The following is a 25,664-nucleotide window of genomic DNA, read 5'->3' on the forward strand; positions in this document are numbered from 1 at the left end:
GTCTCTTTTGTGTATAGAATAAAGTGTTTGATGATTTGAATTTAGAAATTTGTCTGTGGTTTTTCACATTATAATTTCGGTTGAGTTAGTCAATCTTCATTAATGAAATCTTTGATGCCTAAGGAATATTTGTAGGATTATTTAATTGTATTATGCACAGAGACAGATTTTTTAGGGTTTTTGCCGACTACTATGAGTAACGACACACCAAAATCCTAACTTTTTGAAATCAATTTTAAAATTATTAACCGTATTCAACGGACAACAGGGTGAAACACGCAGAACTTAATAATACGATGAATGATACTATTTAATAAAGTCAATTTTTCTGACGCATAAACCGCACTTTCCGCTTTCTGTTGAAATCTAAATTTCTCGCAGCAAGGGGCGTTGGGGTGCATATAAATTACGATTAAAAAAAAGTTATTTCTCGACAGTGTTGAGATTCCTTCCGTCGAGATTTTTACTTGTCGTGGTTTCTTCTGTCGGGTCATGTTCCTAACCACTCATTCCTCGAATTCACCGCCCTTTCTTATACCCGCTTAGCCCCCACCCCCTGTAAATACATCTGTGTCTCTGGCTACTATTTTAATCATTCACATGCTTGTACATGCTCTAGGTCGAGCTTTTGGTCTCTCACTTACCTAATCTCTTCGCCCAATAGGTTAATCTTTTGGTTATCCCCGTACTTGCATACGCTCTAGGTCACTATTGGTCATTCCCATGCTTGCCATGCGCAGTAAGTCACTCTTTTCCTGATTCACGTGCTTGCAAACTCTTTTGTTCATTCACCAATTTGAAACTCTCCAGGTCATTCTTTTGGTCTTTTCACCTGGTCCCGCGCTCTCTGGGCAGAGGCGGATTTGTGGTGGGCTGTACAAATTTTACCTCCCTTCTCGCATTCTACTAATTTCTTTGGGCACTAATTCCCCAAATTTGCCACCGATGCGACTCACCCTAAGTAAAACCCCTGTTAAAGACCCGTCCCACGAGAGTTTGCTAGGGGACGCTGGGTAAGAGAATTAAAGTTAAAGATAATAAAAGTCTTTGTCAGGATCCGCGGTCGCCTCGGGGAAGCAATAATTTTTATTGCTTTCAATACAAAGGCAGCGGAACGAGCGTCTTCCTTTGTGAATGACCGAACAAGTACGGATTACTTCATGCCGGCTGTGGTTTTTGCGGTTTATGTTATTTTTACAATGACTTTTATTAACTTTATCTTACCCAGCGTCCCCTAGCAAACACTCGTGGGACCCCCTGCTTTAACGGAAACCGCTCGCATGCTGTCACTCCTCTTTTACGGTGAACAATAATTTCCCCTTGTATAATAAAAATTTTCATTCCCAACCCCTGATTAACGATCACCTCTCTTTTACGGACAGATTTTTTTTTTTTGACCCGGTGTCCGCAAAAGAGATTTCACTTTATTTTGCCTATTTCGAAATTTGTAGCCATTGTCTTAATACCTATAATTTTCATTCGGAATTTCTTAAGATAAATGCCGATTTCTATACACACGTCACCAGATAGAGAGATGACGCGTCATGTTGCGATTGGCTGATAAGATAATTATTACTTAAGCGCCATCTAGTTGCTGTTTGCTACCGCATCAAAACAGGCGTGTAAAGGATTTCTCTCTCTGCGTGTGGATTTATTATTATACAGTGGAATATACGTCATTAAAGGTAAGTCAATCACGAAATTCATTAATTTTTTAATTTATCAATTGAATTTCTAATTAAAGTTATTTTCTGAATTTAATTCTACACCTTCTTCATTTGCTTGGTTTAATTTTAACAAAAAAAATCTTGGGAAGATTAGAGACAGTCTCAGTATGTAGCGCCATCTACGTTCGAAAATAAATATAAAATTCACATCTAAAAAAAAATATTTTTTTTTTTAATTAAATATATATATTCTGTATTTTTTTTTATATTTTTAATTAGTTTAAAAAAAAGTTTAATAAAATAAATATCTTCAAGCAGTCTTTATCTTTGATTAATAATTTTATAAAATAATTCAGTACAACAAATATCTTGCATATATCAGACCCTTCCAACAAATACCTTGTATAATGTCCATCATGTACGATGTATCCATATCTAATTGTATTTTGAAAAATAAGAAATTGAATCCAATAAATATATTTATTGGATATATATATATATATATCTTTAAATGTCCTTTGTTTTTTAAAAAAAATAAGTTCTACTCTTTTAGGGGTAAACCGAGGTGTCCCCCCCAGGGATCTGTTTTTGGCCCCCTTCTCTTTAATGTATTTATAAATGATTTATGTAATCTAAAAATTGATGGCAAGATAATCACGTTTGCGGATGATACTTTATTCTGCTGCTACCTATGAATCTCTGCAAATTACAGTAAATTCTGACATGATAAAAATTAGAGACTGGTTTCATGCAAATGATCTTCAACTTAATATCTCTAAAACTAAATATATTAACTTTTCTGTGCATAACATTCCTGCCTTGAATATTGACTTTGGGATTCATAAACCTGTATGTAACATTAACAATGATTGTAACTGTCATAAATTTGAACAAGTGAATACTATAAAATATCTGGGTATTTATATTGACTCTGACATGAAATGGAAATCCCATGTTCATAATCTACAAATAAAATTAAGATTTACAATGTATAAATTTTATTTTCTAAAATATTTTGTTAATCGCTCGTTTGTAATCACCCTCTACTACTCCCTATTCCATTCTTACTTACTATACGGTTTACCTATTTGGGGTAGTGACTATTTGACTAACCTAAAACCTTTTTTATCACTACAGAAGAAAATTATAAGGCTAATTTTTAATGACTATTATACTCCTTCCATCACTTTCTCTCTTCAAAAGTATAGAAATTCTACCACTTAGATATTTATATTTTTATAAATCCCTGTTACTTCTCTTTAAACGTCAATACTCCCTACCATTAATATCCACTCGATCTTCTGCTAGGCGTAACGCTACATATTCTTTGCCAATTATTCACAAAAACATAAAAAAAATTCATTTCTCTTACCTAATACCTAAGTTTTATAACTCTCTGCCCATTGAAATTAGGAATGCTTCCTCTCTTTACACGTACAAGAAGTACCTCAAAAGATATTTATTGTCTATTGATGATATCTCCGTGCACTTTTAGTCTTTTGTTTTTTTAAAGAAATCGCCCCCACACTAATTAAAGTAATTGATTTCCTCCCATTGTATTTATCAATATTTTAAATATTTTGCCTTTCTGACAGTAGCTCAATTATTCAAATCATACTTATTATCTCTAAATTTGATATTTAAAATGCACCCACCATGCGTTGCCACAATGATGTTACTATTAACTTTTTGCTTTTCCCCCTTCACCCATTTATTTGATATTTAACTATCAATTTTCCTCCCCATTTATATTTGCGTGTATGTAAAAGTGTTTATATATACCTATTTCCCCCCTCACACATTGTACTTTCTTTTTTTTAAATCAATAACCCATCATCTTGTATGTGACAGTCATGTTCACCTTGGATGAAAAGTTGTCTCTATTTGTATATGTATGCTTGTACATTTCTTTGTTAAATAAATAAATAAAAATAAATAAATAAATAAATAAAAATAAATAAATAAATAAATAAAAATAAATAAATAAATAAATAAAAATAAATAAATAAATAAATAAATAAAAATAAATAAATAAATAAATAAATAAAAATAAATAAATAAATAAATAAATAAAAATAAATAAATAAAAATAAATAAATAAATAAATAAAAATAAATAACTATCTCTCTTTTTAATATTATTTTTAAAAAAAACTAGACATTCATAAATATTGTCTTTTTAAAAAAATTAGAAATTCTCAATACAATAAATGTCTTTATTCTTTAAAAAAAATTTAAGAAAATCAATACATTAAATATTTTTAAATATTCTTTGTTTTCCGAAAGAATAAGAAATTTTCTATAATAAATGCCAAAATTTAGAAATTTCACGTAATAACTATGTTTAAATTTTTAAAAAGCAAATTTAAGAAATTCTACGCAATAAAAATATCTTAAAAAAATATCTTTTTTTTTTATACGAAGGAAACCAATATGTTAAATATTTTTGAACATATTCTTTGCTTTTCAAAAAATTAACAAATTACATTCAATAAATGCTGCATCTTAAAAAAAATAACTTTCTTGCTTCTTTTAAAAAAATTGGGGAAAAAATTCAGCACAATATAAATATCTTTATTTTTTCTTAATTTTCAAATGAATTACATTATACCTCGTTTTTTCAGAATTTCGATCCTGCAAGACAAAAATGGGACCTATAGGACTTCAGCAAGGTGAGGGGAGAGTTATAAAAATATCCATTACAAAATCATCGAATTTTACAGTGGTTGTGGGGGCGGCAAAATCATGCTATCTTCGGCTGCAAGTAACAACTCCACTTTTGCCTTTGACAATTTTTTTGTCACTTGGTTTTGGTAACTTTTTTGTCATGATATATATCCCGTATTTTCTTCTGAAAGAAACATAGTCAGCCTACGTATTTATCGTGTTGTGTGTACCTATACTTTTCTACAGGAATAACTGTCGTAGGCCAGATGGAATCCCTTGGCTGTCCGCTTTAGCCCGCAGGCTGAAGGTGTCAAAAATTTACAATTATGAAACATTATTCGAACACAAATATTTGACCCCTAGAGTGGTCATGGTGGGGGGGGGGGGGGGTTAAAGGTTATGGGGAATCATCGTTAAGCTGAAATCGCTGAATCTATGAATATGAAATTTGGTCAGAAGTTTATTTTGTAATGTAGATAATGTAATGTTTTGTAATGTACACAATAGATTTGGCAATCTTTTTCCCTTTTTTTGGTCATTTTCTCACATTTCGGGGGGGGGGGACGAGACCCCCAAGTTCCCCTCCCCTCGCTACGCCCTTGGACGTACAGTTGCTGTTCAGACATATTCGGTTATATTGACATGGTTTCCTTGTTGTTATGTATTTTTAGCTCACGATGGCCGGTCCAGATCACAAATCTACTTCTACAGCGGAATGCATCGTTTACGGATTAATATCGATCGGCGTCTGGGTATCGTCTCTAACGGTCCTGTTGCCTTTCGTGCTGCTCCTCAAGTTCAACAAAGCCGTCCAAAACAAATTTTTTTCGTTCGTGTTCTTGAATTGCCTGGGTCCTTTCTTCAGGGAAGCGTTCGTCCCTCTTAGGAAAGTCACTTTCGAGATCCTCAGGGCTAAGCTGGACGAGAGGAAAGACAAGAAACCATTCAAAATTCTGGAAATTGGCATCGGAGATGGGGCAAACTTCAAGTATTATCCGGAGGGTTCTTCTCTCGTAGCCGTCGACATGAACCCGAACTTTGAAGATTCGCTGCGGAAGAAGTTGGATGAGTATCCCGAGGTCAAACTCGAGAGGATCGTCCACGCTATGGCCGAAGACATGTCCGACGTCGGTGACGATTCCGTCGACATCGTGGTATCGACGTTGGTGCTCTGTTCCACCTCGGATGCCTTGAAAGTGCTCAAGGAAACAAGGCGTGTATTGAAACCGGTAAGTGCTTGTTTAGACACCCCAAAGCGCGAAGCCATGTTTGGTGCTATGGTAAGCATTTGCGAGTGTGAGATTCGTGAATTCTGATTGAATAAGCGCTACACGAATGCAGTACGGCGTATTGTTCTTGGACTCGGATTAAAACCCTTTCAGACCCTGGTGCCACAAATGTGTGGGTGGTTTTTCTCTGACTGTAGAATTTTTTTCTTTTGACCACGGAAAATTAAGCTCTGGCTTAAACGATTGTGTAAGCTTTGAGCTATAAATATTGTGAATATGAGCTTTGGGCACTCTCATGAGAGGGCAGCACTTACAGTTGAATTTTCAGGAGGGGGGGGGGAAGAGGAATTGTATGTGAGGATAAATATACCTTGCACATCAACCTGGCTGAAAAAATTTGAATGAAATGGAATATTTCCTCACAAAAAAAAAAAAAAAAAAAAAAAAAAATTGTAAATAGATTTGCTGACATCTACATTTTTAATGCATTTTTTGAGCATCAAAAATGCGAAAAAATGCTCGGGTTTGAAAGGGATAAGAGAAAGATAACCAATTCAAGGAAACTGGATATCACGCATTTGTTTGGGAAAGAAAAATTGACTCTCTCTTGTTTTCTCGGAGAATCGAACCACCCTTCTCTCGCAGAGTACACTACCGTTAGGCTATAGACGCTGTGGGAATTTTATTTCTTGGACCGCATGCATGCTGAACGTGAAAGCTCATAATCACGCATGTACCGTGGAATCGACAGTCTGACACAATTCATCTAGTTGCTCGTAAACGACATTTAGGTTTCATGCCACAGCTTGACCGTACATGCACATCGTACATATTACTCTGTGGAATTGTGTATGTGTGGCCTCTAACGTATCAATAACGTTGTCAGAATTGTACTTGTTTCGTGTTCTGTTGGTGTTGCTATTTGTTTTCCATATTCTGAAATGAAGATGGTGGTAAATGTGGAGAATTTTCACATTATGTAGGCATCGTGATGGAGGTCTGCCTGCTGTCTGCGGAGACACTTCGAAGTTAAAAAAAACCCACAAACACCAGCTTCAGCTGACTACCACTGTTCCGCCAACGGGGTTTGAACTGGGTTAGGGTACGTCCATAGTGAACCGCTTCTCGCTACTCGCTTTATCGCGGCTGAAAAAAGATCGTGAAAACTCATTGGGGCGGCCATAGTGCGCCCGCCTACCTGCTTATACCGGCTCAAACTGCTTTTACCCGCTTTAACCAGAATGAATTATTATTTCTTTTTCTCGCTTGACCGGCTCACCGCTTGCAGTTTTGAACGGATACTTTCCTCTAAGTGTTCGTTTTATAATGGAATAGTAAATCGACGGAGTTTTTGTAACGATCAATTATCGTTATTACTAATCGTTGATTAATTATGACATAATAAAAGCGAAATCGTTAATCATTAAGTAATTAAAGAAAATTACCAATTATAGTGAATCCAATTGGAGTTTTTGTGACGATTAATTATTAATACTAATCGTTAACTAGATGACATAATAAAAGCAATATCGTTGGTTAATTATTAATTAAGGTTAATTAACGATTATACTGAATCCAACGGAGTTTTTGTGATGGATAATTGTTGCTAATACTAATCTTTAATTAGTTATGACATAATAAGCGAAATCATTAATTAATTAAGGATCATTAATTATCATACTAAATCCAACGGAGTTTTTATGACGCCTAATTATTGTTAATACTAATCGTTAATTAGTTGACGTAATGAAAACGATATCGTTAATTAATCAAAATACCGTTGGATTTCATTTTATCGTTACTAATTATTGATCATGATTTAGTTTTATCGTTAATAAACTAATTAACGATAAAACGAAATCCAACGGATTTTGCCGTTAATTAGTTAATTATCGGCCAGTTCAGTTTTATCGTTATTAGTTGATTAGTTAATTATCGATCATGATTTAGTTTTATCATTAATATAAACTAATTAACGATAAAACTAAATCAAACGGAATTTTGTAACGATTAATTTTCTAATCGAAAATTTGTTGTGGCACTAAAAGCGAAATCGCTGATTTATCATCAATTAATTAATTTACTATAATTAGCGATTACACTAAACCCATTGCAACTTCAAGGCGAGTCCTATTAATTTCATGTACATTCGTCATTCTTTCATGTTTAATTTTGTAATAAATATTTTTTGTTGTCAACAAAAACACACAATAGATCCCGACGTGATAGCTCCATGATGCCAACTGCCCATGCAGGCAGACGCTCCCGCGAGCGGTGCACTATAACCACCACCGGCTAGAATCGCGAGGGATCATCTCGCCTTCTACAACTGCCGCGGTTTAAGCAATAAAGCGAGAAGCGGGAAGCGGTGCACTATGGACGTACCCTTAAGCATGATGCCCGCACGATCGAACAGAGGCTAATCGTGTCGCACTGTTCATTGCGTGGTCTTGTTCAACATAAATAAGCTCTATGGAAGAAAATTCCTACTGCCGCTATAGCATATTGGTAGCACTCCGTCGGTGGTTCGATTCTCCGCAGAGTCAAATTAATATTTTTGTCCAAAAGATATCATCTCCGCGTAGCATCCAGATTCTTGTTTATCTTGTACAAACAAATATAGAGTGACATCTGAAGGCGAATCCACAACCAGAGCGCTACGTTACTAAAAACCGGTTTTGAGGAGGGGCTAGCACTGCGCGTTCAGTTTTAATTGTGGATATTGCTTCGCTTGGCCTCCTAGACATATCACTATTTAAATATACACCAGAGCCAACGAGAATAACTCATAATCATATTTATTTACATAGACGCGTAAACCAGAGCGTCCGACATCTCTCATGCCCAACAGTCAACAACCTGTCCATCTTCTGCTCCATGGTCTTTTCACCCGATCCGATTATTATACATCACTTCATTTCACTTCCGACACAGATATTACTAAGCCACCCCCCCCCCCCGTGCCCAAAAAAAACCTCTGGTTTTGCGCAGCTCAGAATCACGTAACGCGGCGGGTGTCGGGTTTTACTCTATTTAGATGTTATTGTCCAAGCCCGAAATCTGGCCGTTTGTGAATTGGACAATTTCGTTGTAAATTAACCCGGAAAATATCCAAATTTCTGGCTTTGGCCAGCCAGTTCGTGAAGTGGCCGTAGATCCATGGCCCAAAGTCCGTACAGAAGAAATGATTCGGAGTCATCGCCCTATTGACGTATTTTTTCGTCATTCTTTTGTCCACGTTAGCTAAGGCAACCCATCAAACCACGATGGGGTAATCACTTTCTTTTTCAAAATTTGTCAGAATATGCCTATATGTACTATATGCCTATTTTTGTACATAAATATTTTTTTCTCTAAATTTTCTCTTTCCCCCCCCCCCCTTCTTGTCATATGTAGCAAATGCAATGCAGCTACTATGTATAGGGTGATTCAGAAAAGTGGGAAAAACTTCAAGAGGTGATATTAGTGCACACAAATACAAACAATTGTCATCAAAATGTGCATGGTCTAATATGAAATGCAAACGCGCTTCCGCGTTTCGAAACGGCCGCTCCGCAAACGCTAAAACGGCATTCCTGTTGAAATTTATCGGGAGAAAAAAAGAACACCATGCAGGAAATGTAACCTGGGGAAGAAGAAGAAACCGTATAAAAATATGCGTCACTGTGAATAAAAGGGGGTGGACGCCAGTCCTGTGAAGTTATTCCAGCGTGCAATCGTTTTAATAGTTGTAACGTGCGGGATAATGGCGCACTTTAGTAATACTGTAAAAGCCGACGTGCATTTCATTTACGGAGCTGCAAATGGAAGTACCACAGAGGCATCACGAATGTACGGTGAGCGTTTTCCCATCGGGCGGTTGCCCAATCAGAAAACACATGCGCGCTTGCATTGGCAGCTGGTCTGATGCAGGTCCGCGCTTTTTATTCACTGTGACGCAGATTTGCATACGGTTCTTTCTTCTTGCACAGGTAACATTTGCATGCATGTGTGTGGTGTTCTTTTTTTCCCAATAAATTTCAACAGGAATATCGTTTTAACGATTGCGGAACGACCGTTTCTAGACGCGCTAGCGTGTTTGCGTTTCATGTTAGACCAGTTTCCCAACCTTTTTTGTCCCATCGCCCCCTTCTTTAGAAATTTTTTTGTCCCATCGCCTCCAACGGAATCAAACCCATAGGATCCTATGTTATACCCGTAGCTACTATCGCCCCCCTGGAACATTACATCGCCCCTAGGGAGTGTTAACGCCCACGTTGCGAATCACTGTGTTAGACCATGCATTCTTTGGTGACAATTGTTTGTATCGGTGTGTACTATCATCTCTAAAGTTTTCCCATCTTTCCTGAATCACCTCGTATAGTCATGTATCTCATGTTGGCGATGAAAAAAATTAATTTGTCTTACATCAGCACATCGAACTTCAGCCACTTCGCGCATTGGCCGGCCAAAGCCCGAATCATTTCTGGAAATCGAACATTGACCAAAACTCTCGGCCAATTCGAGGTCACTTCGCGAATTGGCCGCACTTCGGGCTTCATCAGTAACATAGATAGTGAATTACATTGCAAATAACTACGATTTTTCTTTCTTTCCTGTCTCCTAGGGAGGTTTGTTCCTGTTTGTGGAGCACATCGCGTTCCCGAATAACCAATGTGGTAAGATCGTCCAGAAGATCATGAGTCCGTTGTGGTCGGTCTTCTTCGCCGGCTGCCGCGTCGACAGGGACACTGTGAACAAAATCAAGAAGAATGGTTTCTCGGAGATCGATCTCAGGTTGACGGAAATTCCGAAATTGCCACTGTACGTCAGGCCGTTAGCGTACGGCATAGCGACGAAATAAGCGCCATCTATAGTACGTTTGGGTGTTTGAACGTCCGGTGAGAGAGAGAACAGCCACCAGAATAATCCCCCCCCCCCCCACGAGGAAAATTTGATCGAGCTTTTTAAGTATATAGTAGCGTGTATTTTTCAATTATTTCAGTCTGTACACTGTGAATATAATAAAATATTTGATGATTTGAATTGTGAATTTGTCAGTGGTTCGCGTTTTTCAGCCAACTCTCATCCCATTATATTGCGTGTTTATAGGAGGTGGTCAGGTCAAGTAGCCTTCAGTTTTAAATATATCGCAATAATGAGCTTATATCGTGAATGCATAGCTGCCAAGTCTTCCGGATTTTCCTGGAGGCTGCCGAATTTGCGCTCTATCTCCCGGACTCCCGAAAAATTTTTATATCTTCCGAATTTCGCCCGTAATTGTAAAAAATTCCTACATTTAGGGAAAAAATGTTCCTAAAGATTTTACCCGAGAAATAAAAAAACTGCTGCTTCATAAGCTTTGTGTCAATTGCATCATTTCGTTAAATCACAAAAAATATTTTTGGGGAGAAAACACAAAATTCGCCAAACAGCAAGCATCAATCCGGCCTCTCGAAATCCATAATTGGCACGATCGCGTGTATCTGATTTATCCATATGTCCCGTTTCGGGCCCGACGGAGATTTGTATTGGTTTGTGAGATTTTTGAGAGTAAATAATGATTGGTAATTTAACCCAGGGACTTTAACCTACTGGTTGGCCATGATTGGTGATGGCTTGCACGGTGTCACGCTTTTTGCAAGAGAAAAATACCCCTAAAATTCTGGTTTTACTATTCAGAGTTGATGACATCACATATTTTGAGTGGTCCTTATAAAGAATTAAAGAAAGATCCATCTGATTCTCACTTGAGAAAATTGAAAGAAGTGGTAAAAACCAGTGTCTCTCTTCCCGAGCATGCAAAAAAGAGCGTAATTCCATCAAACGCCATTTCGTCACGTATCTATGGCCTACCCAAAGTGCACAAACCAACACTATCTCTCCGTCCCGTAGTCTCTAACATTGGTACAGCGTCATACAAGCTCGCTAAATTCCTTGTCCCAATTCTCTCTCCACTCACTAAATCAAATAATAATACAGTTAGAAATTCATCTAGCTTCGCAATCGAAAGTGATTGTATAATACGTACAATTGAACCCAAACAGCTCAACATGGTGTCTTTCGACGTAGTGTCAATGTTCACTAACATTCCCATAGGTGGTAGTATCAGTTGTCTAGAAAGACGACTTAAAACCCACAATTTTTCACAGCCTGAAGTAGAAGAAATTTGCAATCTCACCTTCACATGTATCTCACAAACAGCCTTCAGTTTCGATGACAAGTTTTACACCCAGACAGATGGTCTAGCAATGGGCAATCCCATCTCGCCGATTTTGTGTGATATATATATGGACGACTTTGAGAGTAAGCTATTGAACGTTGTGCCCTTCTCATTTTATCGAAGATACGTGGACGATACTTTTGTGCTTTGGGACGGCTCTAAAGATGATTTGGAACAATTGTTACTCGTTATGAATGACATAGACCCTCATGTTCAGTTCACAGCCGAATTTGAAACTAACAATGAACTCTCTTTCTTGGACGTATTAGTAACGAAACAGAAATCACAGTTCCAAACCTCGGTCTATTGTAAGCCTTTCGCGGTCTCATTACCACCTCATTTCAGATCTTGGCATCCCATGCAACAGAAACGTTCTTCTTTTCGCACCTATGCAGCGAGAGCATTTAATATCTGTTCAGATCGGAACACATTAGACCATGAACTTGAAACCCATCAGAGCAATTGCGATAGACAGGAGGTTCAACACCAAGATCGTTGACGAATTAAGCAGAAAAATCTTGAAACCGGCACGAGGAACCACTCTAGAAAATATTACAGAGAGACCACTCAGAGAAAGTGTAGTCATACCCTACGATTCAATACTCTCACTGAAGATCAAACCGATTCTTAAAAAGTTTAATCTAACAACCGTAGATGTGCCCACTAAAAACTTTGGTTTCATGTCCCCTAAAGATGCTATATCGCAGAATAAACAATGAGGCATTTATTACATTCCATTTGGTGATTGCTCTCTTGGTTATATAGGACAGACGAGGAGACCCATAAAAGCAAGATTAAATGAACACGATCGCTGTGTTAACAATCAGGAATGTGAAAAATCGACCGTCGCCACTCACTGTTGGCAAAAGAAGGCCATAAATTCAAATTTCAAGAAGCGAGAGTTTTTCACAAAGTCAAGTCCACAGTTGATCTAGATTTCTACGAAGGCACATATATTCGGGCCTTCAAAAATATACTAGTGAACGATAATAAATCTACACCCCCGATCGCAACAACATGGCTCAAATTAATTTCGTGCGGGAATTACAAGAAAATTCGAATGGACCAATCGGATAGCACTATTCCGCAAATGTCCAATCAGGACGCTGCATTAGTACCTCACGCAGGCTCACAGCTTCATTCTGACCACGATGTTTGAAGTGAACAGACGTACTTCTTCTGCTGAGCAACCGAGCGTGAAGATTTGGTATTCAACCCACGTGGGAAACTCGGTCAGCGAGACTAGTGGTTAAATTTTTCCCCTGAAGACGGCACCCATTGGTGTTGAAATGCATTAGGACTTATATTATTTTTTGTGTATTTGCCTTATTCGTTGGTGTCTTCTCAATATTCTTGGGCAAAAATGATCAACTCTTCTATTAAAATTTATTCCTCTATAATGGTTTGTAACTTTTTAATCCCCTCCCCAGAAATTGAAGAAAACCCGGTCAGCGCCGGGTATTGCGGCTAGTGCAATTATAAAAACCAAAAAATACATGTGCACGACAAAATTGATGAACGAGCGTTATTCAAACCTTGGTCTTCAGGTTCACAGCTACCAACACCAATTCAGTGTACATTCCCGTTCTTAGGGGATTTTAAGAGACATAAGCAATTCGACTAAGAATTTCCTTCCACAGGGAGGCGTTTTCTTAATCCTAGAGCACGTCGTGTTCCCGGATAACCAGTGGGGTAGGGTCGTCCAGAAGATCATCAGTCCGCTGTGGTCGGTTTTCCTCGCCGGTTGCTGAGTCGACAGGGAAACCGTGAGAACAATCAAGAAGAATGGATTTTCGGAGTTCGATCTCAGGGTGACGGAAATTCCGAAATTTTCGCTGTACCTCAGGCCGTTAGCGTACGGCATAGCGACGAAATGAGCTTCGCCTGCAGTGCATTCGAGTGTTTGAACATCCGAAACTGCAAAGAATTGATTTTCTTTCTCAACGAGTTAAATTCCAACGAGCTTCAATATATTTTCGATTATTCAGTTCGTCTCTTTTGTGTATAGAATAAAGTGTTTGATGATTTGAATTTAGAAATTTGTCTGTGGTTCACTTGTGTGGTTTCTTTTCTTTTTATTTTTTTATAATTTCGGTCGAGTTAGTCAATCTTCATTAATGAAATTTTTGATGCCTAGGGAATATTTGTAGAATTGTTTAATTGTATTATGCACAGAGACAGATTTAAGGTTTTTGCCGACTACTATGAGTTCCGACACACCAAAATCCTAACTTTTTGAAATCAGTTTTAAAATTATTGACCGTCTTCAACGGACAACAGGACGAAACACGCAGAACTTAATAATACTCGACGAATGTTATTATAAAAGAAATTCTATTTCTGACGCATAAGCCGAGTTATTTCTCGACAGTGTCGAGATTCCATTCGTCGAGACTTTTACTTGTCGCGATTTCTTCTGTCGGGATTGTGGCTTGTCGGGATTTCATCTATCGGAATTTCGTTGTTCGGAATTGTGGCTTGTCGAGATTTCGTCTGTCGGGTCATGTTCCTAACCACTCATTCTTCGAATTCGCCGCCCTTTCTTATAGCCCGCTTAGCCCCCACCCCTGTAAATACGTCTGTGTCTTTAAGTCGAATTTTTGGTCACTCCCATGCTCGCACATTCTTTGGTTTCACACTTTTCGTCACTCATATGCTTGCACACGCCTCGGTTCACTCTTTTGGTTGGTCGTTGATCTGGTTCTTATTGGTCAATCTCATGTTCACATACACTCCAGGAACACCTCTCTTTTGGCCATTCACATGCTTGCACACCTTCTAGGTCACTGTTTTGATAAATCGCATGTTCACACACTTTCTATAGGTGGCTCTTTAAGTCATTCTCATACTTGCGTACTCTTTTGGTCATTCCCATGCTCAAACGCTTTCTAGGTTCCTGTTTTGGTCCTGCACATGCTTACACATGCTTGAGGTCACTCACATGCTTTCACACCCGTGAAGCTACTATTTTAATCATTCACATGCTTGCACATGCTCTAGGTCGAGCTTTTTGGTCTCTTACTCACCTGATCTCTTCGCTCAATAGGTTAATCTTTTTGTTATCCCCCCATGCTTGCATACGCTCTTGGTCACTCTCTCGGCATTCCGATGCTTGCATACTCTCTGGGTCACTATTGGTCATTACCATGCTTGCCATGCGCAGTAAGTCACTCTTTTGCGGAATCACGTGCTTGCAAACTCTTGTTCACTCACCATGCTTTGAAACTCTCCAGGTCACTCGTTTCGTTTTTTGACCTGGTCCAGCGATCTCTGGGCAGAGGCGGATTTGTGGCGGGCTCTGTACAAATTTTACCTCACTTCTCGCATTCTACTAATTTCTTTGGGCACTAATTCCCCAAATTGGCCATCCCTGCGACTCATCCTAAGTAAAACCACTCTTAACGGACACCGCTCGTATGCGGTCACTCCTCTTTTACGGTGTGTGTGAAATAATTTCCCCTTATATAATAAAAATTTTCATTTCAAACCCCTGATAAACGGTCACCTCTCTTTTACGGACAGATTTTTTTTTAACCGGTGTCCGCTGAAGAGAGGAGGTTTCACTGCATTTTACCTGTTTCGAAATTTGAAGCCATTGTCTTAATACCTGTAATTCATTCGGAATTTCTAAAGATAAATGCCGATTTCTATATGTCCACGTCTAGAACTCCTTAATACGCCTTATGAAGGCGTCTTAGCTCGCATATGAAGGCGTCTCACCCACGTCACCAGATAGAGAGATGACGCGTCATGTTGCGATTGGCTGATAAGAGAATTTTTACGTAAGCGCCATCTAGTTGCTGTTTGCTACCGGATCAAAACAGAGGTGCAAATATTTTCTCTCTCCGCGTGTGGATTTATTATTATACAGTGGAATACGCCATTAAATGTAAGTCAATCACGAAATTCATTAATTTTCGAATTTATTAATTAAATTTCTAATTAAAGTTATTTCCTGAATTTAATTCTACACCTTCTTCTCTCTCATTTGCTTGATTTTTTTTTTTATCTTGGGAAGATTAGACAGTCTCAGTATGTAGCGCTATCTATGTTCAAAAATATAAATTTTATACCTTTACAAGAAATATATATTTTTTTTTAATTAAGAAATTTCTACAAATTTCTGTAAAAAAATGGTAAATGTCTTTAATTAGTTCAAAAAGAAGTTTAATAAAATAAATATCTTCAAACAGTCTTTATCTTTGAATACTCACTTTTAAAATAGATTAAGAAATTAAATATATTAATAAATATTTGTATATGTAACTTTAATATTCTTTTAAAAAAAAAACTATAAGAAATTCATAAATATGTCTCAAAATATGTGTCTTTTTAAAAAGTTAAGAAATTCTCAATACAATAAACGTCTTTATATTCTTTAAAAAAATTTAAGAAAATCAATACGTTAAATATTTTAAATATTCTTTGTTTTTCGAAAAGAATAAGAAATTTTATACAATAAATACCAAAATTCAGAAATTTCACGTAATAACTGCTTAAATTAAAAAAAAAAATTAAGAAATTCTATGCAATAAATATCTTAAAAAATATACACTGAAGAGCCAAAAAAACTGGTCCACCTGCCTAATATCGTGTAGGGCCCCCGCGAGCCCGCAGAAGTGCCGCAACACGACGTGGCATGGACTCGACTAATGTCTGAAGTAGTGCTGGAGGTAATTGACACCATGAAATCCTGCAGGGCTGTCCATAAATCCGTAGGAGTAAGAGGGGGTGGAGATCTCTTCTGAACAGCACGTTGCAAGGCATCCCAGATATGTTCAATAATGTTCATGTCTGGGGATTTAGGTGGCCAGCGTAAAAGTGTCTAAAGTCAGAAGAGTGTTCCTGGAGCCACTTTGTAGCAATTCTGGACGTGTGGGGGTGTCGCATTGTCCTGCTGAAATTGTCCAAGTCCGTCGGAATGCACAATGGACATGAATGGGAGCAGGTGATCAGACAGGATGCTTACGTACCTGTCAGAGTCGTATCTAGACGTATCAGGGGTCCCATATCACGCCAACTGCCCACGCCCCATACCATCACAGAGCCTCCACCAGCTTGAACAGTCCCCTCTTGACATGTAGGGTCCATGGATTCATGAGGTTGTCTCGATACCCGTACACGTCCATCAGCTCGAAGCAATTGGAACCGAGACTCGTCAGACCAGGCAACGTGTTTTCAGTCATCAATAGCGCAATGTCGGGCCCAGGCGAGGCGTAAAGCTTTGTGTCGCGCAGTCATCAAGGGTACACGAGTGGGCCTTCGGCTCCGAAAGCCCATATCGATGACGTTTCGTTGAATGGTTCGCACGCTGACACTTGTTGATGGCCCATCATTGAAATCTGCAGCAATTTGCGGAAGGGTTGCACGTCTGTCACGTTTAATGATTCTCGTCAGTCGTCCCGTTCTTGCATGATCTTTTTCCGTCCGCAGCGATGTCGTAGATTTAATTTTTTACCGGATTCCCGATTTTCACGGTACACTCGTGAAATGGTCGCACGTCAAAATCCAAATTTCATCGCTACCTCGGAGATGCTATGTCCCATCTCTCGTGCGCCGATAACCTGCCATTGTAGCAGCAGTAACCGATCTAACAACTATGCCAGACACTTGTTGTGTTACATATAAGCGTTGCCGACCGCAGCGCCGTACTCTGATTGGTTCCATATCTCTTTATTTGCATACGCATGCCTGTACCAGTTTTTTTGGCTCTTATTATATTTTATGAGAGTGAAATAGAACCTATCCGGTGGTTCCCAACACTCCTCCCCCACGACAAAGGGTTGGCATTTTTAATGCGATTACACATAGCCACCCTTCAGAAACGCCTACACTTTTCGAACCATGCATGGAGTTCCCCCTGATGAAGACCCACCGCATAGGTTCTATTTCACTCTCATAAAATTCAATTTGTTTCCTTTTCCTTAAAAAATAATTCTTTTATGTATGTATCTATCTATCTATCTATATATATATATATATATATATATATAAATTTTTTTTTTTGTCATTCGAAAGATATTTTTTCACTACATCTCCATTTTTTATCTTCATTTCTCTTATATATATTTTATCCTACTATATACAGTCAAACCTCGTTAATGGGTCACTCTTGGGAGAGCAAAAATATGACTTCGTAAGCGGAGTGACTCGTTAAACGGAGTAAGCCATAGCTGTGCAATTCCTGTCTGAGGACAATTGGGACTTCCAAAAAGTGACCTAGTAAGCGGAGTGACGTGTTAACCGGGTGACGCACTGACAAGGTTTGACTGTATATATTAATATTTAGAAAATCAATATGTGTTAAATATTTTTGAATATATTCTTTGCTTTTCAAAAAATTAACAAATTCCATGCAATAAATATTGCATACAAAAATACATTACATCTTAAAAAAATTTTTTTTTTGCTTCTGTTAAAAATTGGGAAAATTCAGAACAATATAAATATCTTTATTTTTCCTTAATTTTTAAATGAATTAAATTATACCTCGTTTTTTCAGAATTTCGATCCTGCAAGACAAAAATGGGACCTTTAGGACTTCAGCAAGGTGAGGGGGGGGGGAGTTATAAAAATATCCATTATAAAATCATCGAATTTTACAGTGGTTGTGGGGGCGGCAAAATCATGCTATCTTCGGCTGCAAGTAACAACTCTACTTTTGCCTTCGACAATTTTTTTTTGGCTGTAATTGGCCCCTTCACTTGGTTTTGGTAACTTCTTTGTGATGATATATATCCTGTATTTTCTTCTGGAAGAAATATGGTCAGCCTACTTATTTATCGTGTTGTGTGTTCGAATACTTTTCTACAGGTACAACTGTCGTAGGACAGATGTAATCCCTTGGCTGGCCGCATTTAGCTCGCAGGTTGAAGGCGTCAAAAATTTACAATTATGAAACATTATTCGAACACAAATATTTGGGGGGGGGGGAGGGGAAGGGGGGCTCAAAGGTTATGGGGCAATCGTCGCTAGCTGAAATCGCTGAATCTGAAGTTGGAATTTGGTCAGAAGTTTATTTTGTAATGTAGACCCTCACTCAGGAGGGATATTTCAAAATTCAACATCTATAAGGATCATTAGTGGGGGTCGGGAGTTCAATGAAACAGCACTCATCGCTGAGCCCGAACCGCTGAAGCTATAAATATGAACTTTTGGTCAGTATTGTATTTTATAATATAACGACTAAGACGGCATTTCTAGAGATTCAACTCACACGGGGTGTCACGAGGGGTTCAAATTTTATATTCTGAGAATTTTTTTTTTCTTTTCCACACTTCTTTCTAAATGTCAGGCTCCGGTCTCCGGCCCTTATGTGCCACTGGGTGCACGTGCAATTTTTCTCCCTAGTCATTGGATTCAGTCACCGATTTTTGTCAAATGGCTTGTACGTTGCATCGAGTTGATGGCTGTCTTCATGGGGAGAACGACGCGAGTGATTAGAAACTTGCACGCACGGGGCAAGGGGAGCCACCACTATAAATCCTTGCTAACGTTTTCCGACACAACTCTGCCTCTTTTTAGGTAACGGAAGTAAGATGCTTTGCATCAGTCCGGCGTTGTGAGCGGTTCTATCTATCTATCAGTTCTTGGAAATCATTGCCGAACATAATATTCAAATTACCAAATCGCGAAAGAAGCCGCGGGTAACATCTAGTCTCTATTATGATGACTGTACAGTTGCTGTTCAGACATATTCGGTTATATTGACATGGTTCTCCTGTTGTTATGTATTTTTAGCTGACGATGGCAGGTCCAGATCACAAATATACTTCTGCAGCGGAATGCATCGTTTACGGATTAATATCAATCGGCGTCTGGGTTTCGTGCTGCTCCTCAAGTCCAGCAAAGCCGTCCAAAACAAATTTTTTTTCGTTCGTGTTCTTGAATTTCCTCAGATTTTTCTTCAGGGAAGCTACTGTCTAGGGAAAAAATTCTCAAACTGTGCACCGTGGTGTCCTGGTGAGCTGCCAACCTTTGTCATTGCAGGTGCAAAACGTTTGAGAACCCCTGTCTAGGGGGTATGCGTTCTTTGCATTGTATGCGTTGTATGCGTTTGGAAGATGGCTCTCGAAAATCAGAGCATGAAGTTCATTTCTGAGGAATGCCTGTTAAGTGTTTAAGAGGTGATGCCATCCGTCTGCCAAATTCGGAAGCAAACAACTCACCAGGTTATTTTTCCTGTTGTATTATGTATGAATTTTAAGCATTTTAATCCTGATTGCTCTCTATGGAGAGACTTTTGTAAATGGAAGATCCAGACTCACATTCGTGTCATGAAGTTGGACAGGTGCTACTAATTTCTAACGAATCGCTGCATGCCGGAATGAGTGTTGTCAGTGTATATGCGGTCCTTAACGTATTTTTTTTTGTCAGTCTTATGCTTGTTTCGTGTTCTTACCGGTGCTACTATAGGCCTTCCATATTTTGGAGTGAAGATGGCTAAATGCACCAATTCCCATGTTAAAATGATGGGGTGCTGCCGTCTGCCTTCCATACTAGAAGCGAAAGAGGCAGATTTCCGAAATTTTGTATACTTAAAGTTAACATCTCGATGATGATCATGATGACGATGATTGTGCGATTTCTGTTAAGACATATTAGATTATATTGACATGTTATCCTCTCGTTTCCCACTTTTAGCTTAGGATGGCTGGTCCAGATGAAAAATACACTTCTACAGCGGAGTGCATCGTTTATGGACTGCTATCGATCATCGTGTGGGTATTGTGTCTGACGATCCTGTTGCCTTTCATGCTACTCCTCAAGTTCAGCAAAGTCATCCAAAATAAATTTTTCTCGTGGGTCTTCTTATATTCCGAGGGTCTTTCTTTGGAAAAAGCATTCGCCCCTCTCAGGAAAGTCACTTTCGAGATCCTCAAGGCTAAGCTGGACGAGAGGAAAGACAAGAAACCATTCAAAATTCTGGAAATTGGCATCGGAGCCGGGGCAAACTTCAAGTATTATCCGGAGGGTTCTTCTCTCATAGCCGTCGACATGAATCCGAACTTCGAAGATTCGCTGCGGAAGAAGTTGGATGAGCATCCCGAGGTCAAACTCGAGAGGATCGTCCACGCTATGGCCGAAGACATGTCCGACGTCGGTGACGATTCCGTCGACATTGTGGTATCGACGTTGGTGCTCTGTTCAACCTCGAACGCCTTGAAAGTGCTCAAGGAAACAAGGCGTGTATTGAAGCCGGTAAGTGCTTGTTTAGACACCCCAAAGCACGGGGGGCCATGTTTGGTGCTATGATAAGTATTTGCGAGTGTGAGATCTGTGAATTCTGATTGAATAAGCGCTACACGAATGCAGTACGGCGTATTGTTCTTGGACTCGGATTAAAACCCTTTCAGACCCTGGTGCCACAAATGTGTGGGTGGTTTTTCTCTGACTGTAGAATTTTTTCTTTTGACCACGGAAAATTAAGCTCTGGCTTAAACGATTGTGTAAGCTTTGAGCTATAAATATTGTGAATATGAGCTTTGGGGACTCTCATGAGAGGGGCAGCACTTACAGTTGAATTTTCAGGGGGGGGGGGTAAGATCGCTCCCAGGAGAAAGTGTGATTTATTGCATAAAATTTTGGAGAAAAATTTTATGTGAGGATAAATATACCATGCACATCCACCTGGCTGAAAAAATTTGAACGAAATGAATTATTTCTTCACAAATTTTGATGCAAAAAAATTGCAAATAGATTTGCTAACATCTACATTTTTAATGCATTTTTTGAGCATCAAAAATGCTCGGGCTTGAAAGGGATAAAAGAAAGATAACCAATTCAAGGAAATTGGATATCATGCAGAGATGATGATTTTTTTTGGAAAGAAAAAGTGACTTGCCTTCTCGGAGAATCGAACCACCATTTTCTCGCAGAGTACACTACCGATAGGCTATAGAAGCTGTGGGAATTTTATTTCTTGGACCGCATGCATGCTGAACGGTACCGTGGAATCGACAGGCTGGCACAATTCATCTAATTGCTCGTAAACGCCATTTAGGTGTCAAGCCACAGCTTAACCGTTCATGCACATCGTACATATTACTCTGTGGAACTGTGTATGTGTGGACTCTAACGTATCAATTTTGTCAGAGTTGTGCTTGTTTCGTGTTCTGTTGGTGTTGCCATTTGTCTTCCACATTCTGAAGTGAGATGGTGGTAAATGTTTGAATTTTCACAAGCTGGAGGTCTGCCTGCTGTCTACTGAGACACTTGGAAGTTGGAAAACCCACAAACACCGGCTTCAGCTGACCATTACTGTTCCGCCAACGGGGTTTGAACTGGGTTAAGCACGATGCCCGCACGATCGAACAGAGGCTAATCGTGTCGGACTGTCCATTGCTCTTGTTCAACATAAATAAGCTCTATGGAAGAAAATTCCTACTGCCGCTATAGCATATTGGTAGCACTCCGTCGGTGGTTCGATTCTCCGCAGAGTCAAATTAATTTTTTTGTCCAAAAGATATCATCCCCGCATAGCATCCAGATTCTTGTTTATCTTGTACAAACAAATATAGAGTGACATCTGAAGGCGAATCCACAACCAGAGCGCTACGTTACTAAGAACCGGTTTTGAGGAGGAGCTAGCACTGCGCGTTCTATTTTAATGGTCGATATTATTAAGTCACCCCCCCCCCATCGCTTGCACAAAAAAAACCTGGTTTTGCGCAGCTCGGAATCACGTAACGCGGCGGGTGTAGGGTTTTACTCTATTTAGATGTTATGGTCCAAGCCCGAAATTTGGCCGTTCGCGAATCGGACAATTTCGTTGTAAATTAAAACGGAAAATATCCAAATTTCTGGCTTTGGCCAGCCAGTTCGTGAAGTGGCCGTAGATCCATGGTCCAAAGTCCGTACAAAACACATGATTCGGAGTCATCGCCCTATTGACCACTCATCAAATCGACGACACGATGGGGTAATCACTTTCTTTTCAACAATTTGTCAGAATATGCCTATATGTACTATATGCCTATTTTTGTACATAAATATTTTTTTCTCTAAATTTTCTCTTTCCCCCCCCCCCTTCTTGTCATATGTAGCAAATGCAATGCAGCTACTATGTATAGGGTGATTCAGAAAAGTGGGAAAAACTTCAAGAGGTGATATTAGTGCACACAAATACAAACAATTGCCATCAAAATGTGCATGGTCTAATATGAAATGCAAACGCGCTTGCGCGTTTCGAAACGGCCGCTCCGCAAACGCCAAAACGGCATTCCTGTTGAAATTTATCGGGAGAAAAAAAGAACACCATGCTGCAAATGTAACCTGGGGAAGAAGAAGAAACCGTATAAAAATCTGCGTCACTGTGAATAAAAGGGGGCGGACGCCAGTCCTGTGAAGTTATTCCAGCGTGCAATCGTTTTAATAGTTGTAACGTGCGGGATAATGGCGTACTTTAGTAATACTGTAAAAGCCGACGTGCATTTCATTTACGGAGCTGCAAATGGAAGTACCACAGAGGCATCACGAATGTACGGTGAGCGTTTTCCCATCGGGCGGAGGCCCAATCAGAAAACACTTGCGCGCTTGCATCGGCAGCCGGTCTGATGCAGGTCCACGCTTTTTATTCACTGTGACGCAGATTTGCGTACGGTTCTTTCTTCTTGCACAGGTAACATTTGCATGCATGTGTGTGGTGTTCTTTTTTTCCCAATAAATTTCAACAGGAATATCGTTTTAACGATTGCGGAACGACCGTTTCTAGACGCGCTAGCGTGTTTGCGTTTCATGTTAGACCATTTCCCCAACCTTTTTTGTCCCATCGCCCCCTTCTTTAGAAATTTTTTTGTCCCATCGCCCCCAACGGAATCGAACCCATAGGATCCTATGTTATACCCGTAGCTTCTACCGCCCCCCTGGAACATTCCATCTCTCGCAGGGGGTGTTAACGCCCATGTTGGGAATCACTGTGTTAGACCATGCATTCTTTGGTGACAATTGTTTGTATCGGTGTGTACTATCATCTCTGAAGTTTTCCCATCTTTCCTGAATCACCTCGTATAGTCATGTATCTCATGTTGGCGATGAAAAAAATGAATTTGTCTTACATCAGCACATCGAACTTAACCCAAAAACCTCCAGCCACTTCGCGCATTGGCCGGCCAAAGCCAGAATCCTTTCTGGAAATCGTACTTTGACCGAAACTCTCGGCCAATTCGAGGTCACTTCGCGAATTGGCCGCACTTCGGGCTTCCGCAGTAACATATAGACAGCGAATTACATTGTAATAACTACGATTTTTTCTTTCTTTCCTGTCTCCTAGGGAGGTTTGTTCCTGTTTGTGGAGCACATCGCGTTCCCGAATAACCAATGTGGTAAGATCGTCCAGAAGATCGCCAGTCCGTGGTGGTCGGTCTTCTTCGCCGGCTGCCGCGTCGACAGGGACACCGTGAACAAAATCAAGAAGAATGGTTTTTCGGAGATCGATCTGAGGTTGACGGAAATTCTGAAATTGCCACTGTACGTCCGGCCGTTAGCGTACGGCATAGCGACGAAATAAGCGCCATCTATAGCACGTTTGGGTGTTTGAACATCCGGTGAGAGAGAGAGAGAACAGCCACCAGAATACGTAATTTTTTACCCCCACGAGCAAAATTTGATCGAGCTTTTTATATACACTGCTCAAAACAATTAGAGGAGCAAGCAAAGAAGTGAAGAAAACCGTGCGAGACAGCCACGTATTGGCATACAATGGATAATACACGCGTATCAATCCGCAATACAGAAAAAAGACGTAAAAAAATTTGGAATTAAGCTTTAATTCTTTGAAAATATGGAAAAAACATGAAAAGATGATTTAGGGCAACAATTTGGTTACATGTAAACGATAATTCGATTTAAAACGCCATTCCGAATGATATGCAGGTCCGTACGTCCGCGTATGCTGATTCCACCCCATACCGTCCAACCAGCTCGTCTGTATTGTGACCTTTCACGAATGAATGCGGGGTTATTTCGAGTGCCCCTGTCCCTCCATACCAGAACACGTCGGGTGTCACACTCCAGACTGAATCGGGACTCGTCTGTAAACAGCACTTGGCTCCAATCATGTTGCTCCCAATCTCGATGTTCAGCAGCCCATCTTCTTCGGGCCGCACGGTGGCGTGGGGTCAACGGAATGCAGACCATTGGCCTACGTGCATAGAGCCCTCCCTCATGAAGCCGATTACGTACTGTTTGGCTGGACACCCTTCGTCCTGTTGCCAAGAGCAACCGTCTTTGCAGCTGCGTAGCATTCTTTGTTCTGTTTCGACGGGCTGTTAACCGTATATACCGGTCATCAGTTGCTGTAGTGGCGCGTAGCCGACTTTGCCCTGGTCGACGTATAACATTTCCTGTTTCTTGGAATCGATTCCACAGCCTTGCAACAACACTTCTGGCGACTCCAACAGCGTCCGCGACACTACGTTGTGTTTGTCCGGATTCCAGTCTGCCTATAACACGCCATGCCATGGATTCCGGTAAATCACGTTGTTGAGACATCCTCAAGTCACCTTGTCTCAAAAAAAAAAATACTGCGCAATCGAATTTCACAGTTACGGCAGTAAAACGGATGTTTCTGCAACATCCCGATTTCTCTCTTTATCTCCTTTTTCTGGTTTTTGACGTCATGAACTTTGATTTGCATATGAAGTTTTCTTCTTCCGTTTCCTGCTAGGCTTTAAATTATGGATGATTCATTTTATGTTACTTATCGGATACATCTTTGCGTAATTTTGTTAAAACCATGTGCTCCCCTAATTGTTTTGAGCAGTGTAGTAGCGTGTATTTTTAAATTATTCAGTCTGTACACTGTGAATATAATAAAATATTTGATGATTTGAATTGTGAATTTGTCAGTGGTTCGCGCTTTTCAGCCAACTCTCATCCCATTATATTGCGTGTTTATAGG

General features: G+C 39.6%; 3 protein-coding genes across 6 annotated transcripts; all 3 read left to right on the plus strand.

The window, feature by feature from the left end:
- Positions 1 to 1,595: 1,595 nt before the first annotated feature.
- On the plus strand, positions 1,596 to 10,587 carry LOC149070134 (thiol S-methyltransferase TMT1A-like). Its single transcript, XM_089250094.1, has 3 exons — positions 1,596 to 1,685; positions 5,005 to 5,562; positions 10,169 to 10,587. The coding sequence occupies exons 2-3, from the start codon at positions 5,011 to 5,013 to the stop codon at positions 10,403 to 10,405; spliced, it is 789 nt and encodes a 262-aa protein (XP_089106220.1). The 5' UTR covers positions 1,596 to 1,685; positions 5,005 to 5,010; the 3' UTR covers positions 10,406 to 10,587.
- Positions 4,256 to 25,597, plus strand: LOC149070135 (thiol S-methyltransferase TMT1A-like). Of its 4 annotated transcripts, none has more exons than XM_089250091.1 (4): positions 15,561 to 15,653; positions 18,267 to 18,314; positions 20,408 to 20,965; positions 24,036 to 25,597. In XM_089250091.1, exons 3-4 carry the CDS (start codon positions 20,414 to 20,416, stop codon positions 24,270 to 24,272), a joined length of 789 nt encoding a protein of 262 aa, XP_089106217.1. In that variant the 5' UTR covers positions 15,561 to 15,653; positions 18,267 to 18,314; positions 20,408 to 20,413; the 3' UTR covers positions 24,273 to 25,597. The 4 variants fall into 4 exon arrangements, with proteins under 4 accessions (XP_089106219.1, XP_089106217.1, XP_089106216.1 ...); XM_089250092.1 differs by lacking the exon at positions 18,267 to 18,314 and adding an exon at positions 17,853 to 18,027 and having other exon boundaries at positions 15,568 to 15,653; XM_089250093.1 differs by lacking the exons at positions 15,561 to 15,653; positions 18,267 to 18,314 and adding an exon at positions 4,256 to 4,338.
- On the plus strand, positions 11,595 to 12,263 carry LOC149070136 (uncharacterized). The gene has a single exon (XM_089249280.1). The coding sequence runs from the start codon at positions 11,595 to 11,597 to the stop codon at positions 12,261 to 12,263; it is 669 nt and encodes a 222-aa protein (XP_089105406.1).
- Positions 25,598 to 25,664: the final 67 nt, after the last annotated feature.

This window comes from Pholcus phalangioides, unplaced genomic scaffold (genome assembly GCF_987345545.1).
Source record: "Pholcus phalangioides strain wild (caught in Gottingen) unplaced genomic scaffold, Ppha-v1.0 ptg000022l_1, whole genome shotgun sequence".
Taxonomy (NCBI): domain Eukaryota; kingdom Metazoa; phylum Arthropoda; class Arachnida; order Araneae; family Pholcidae; genus Pholcus; species Pholcus phalangioides.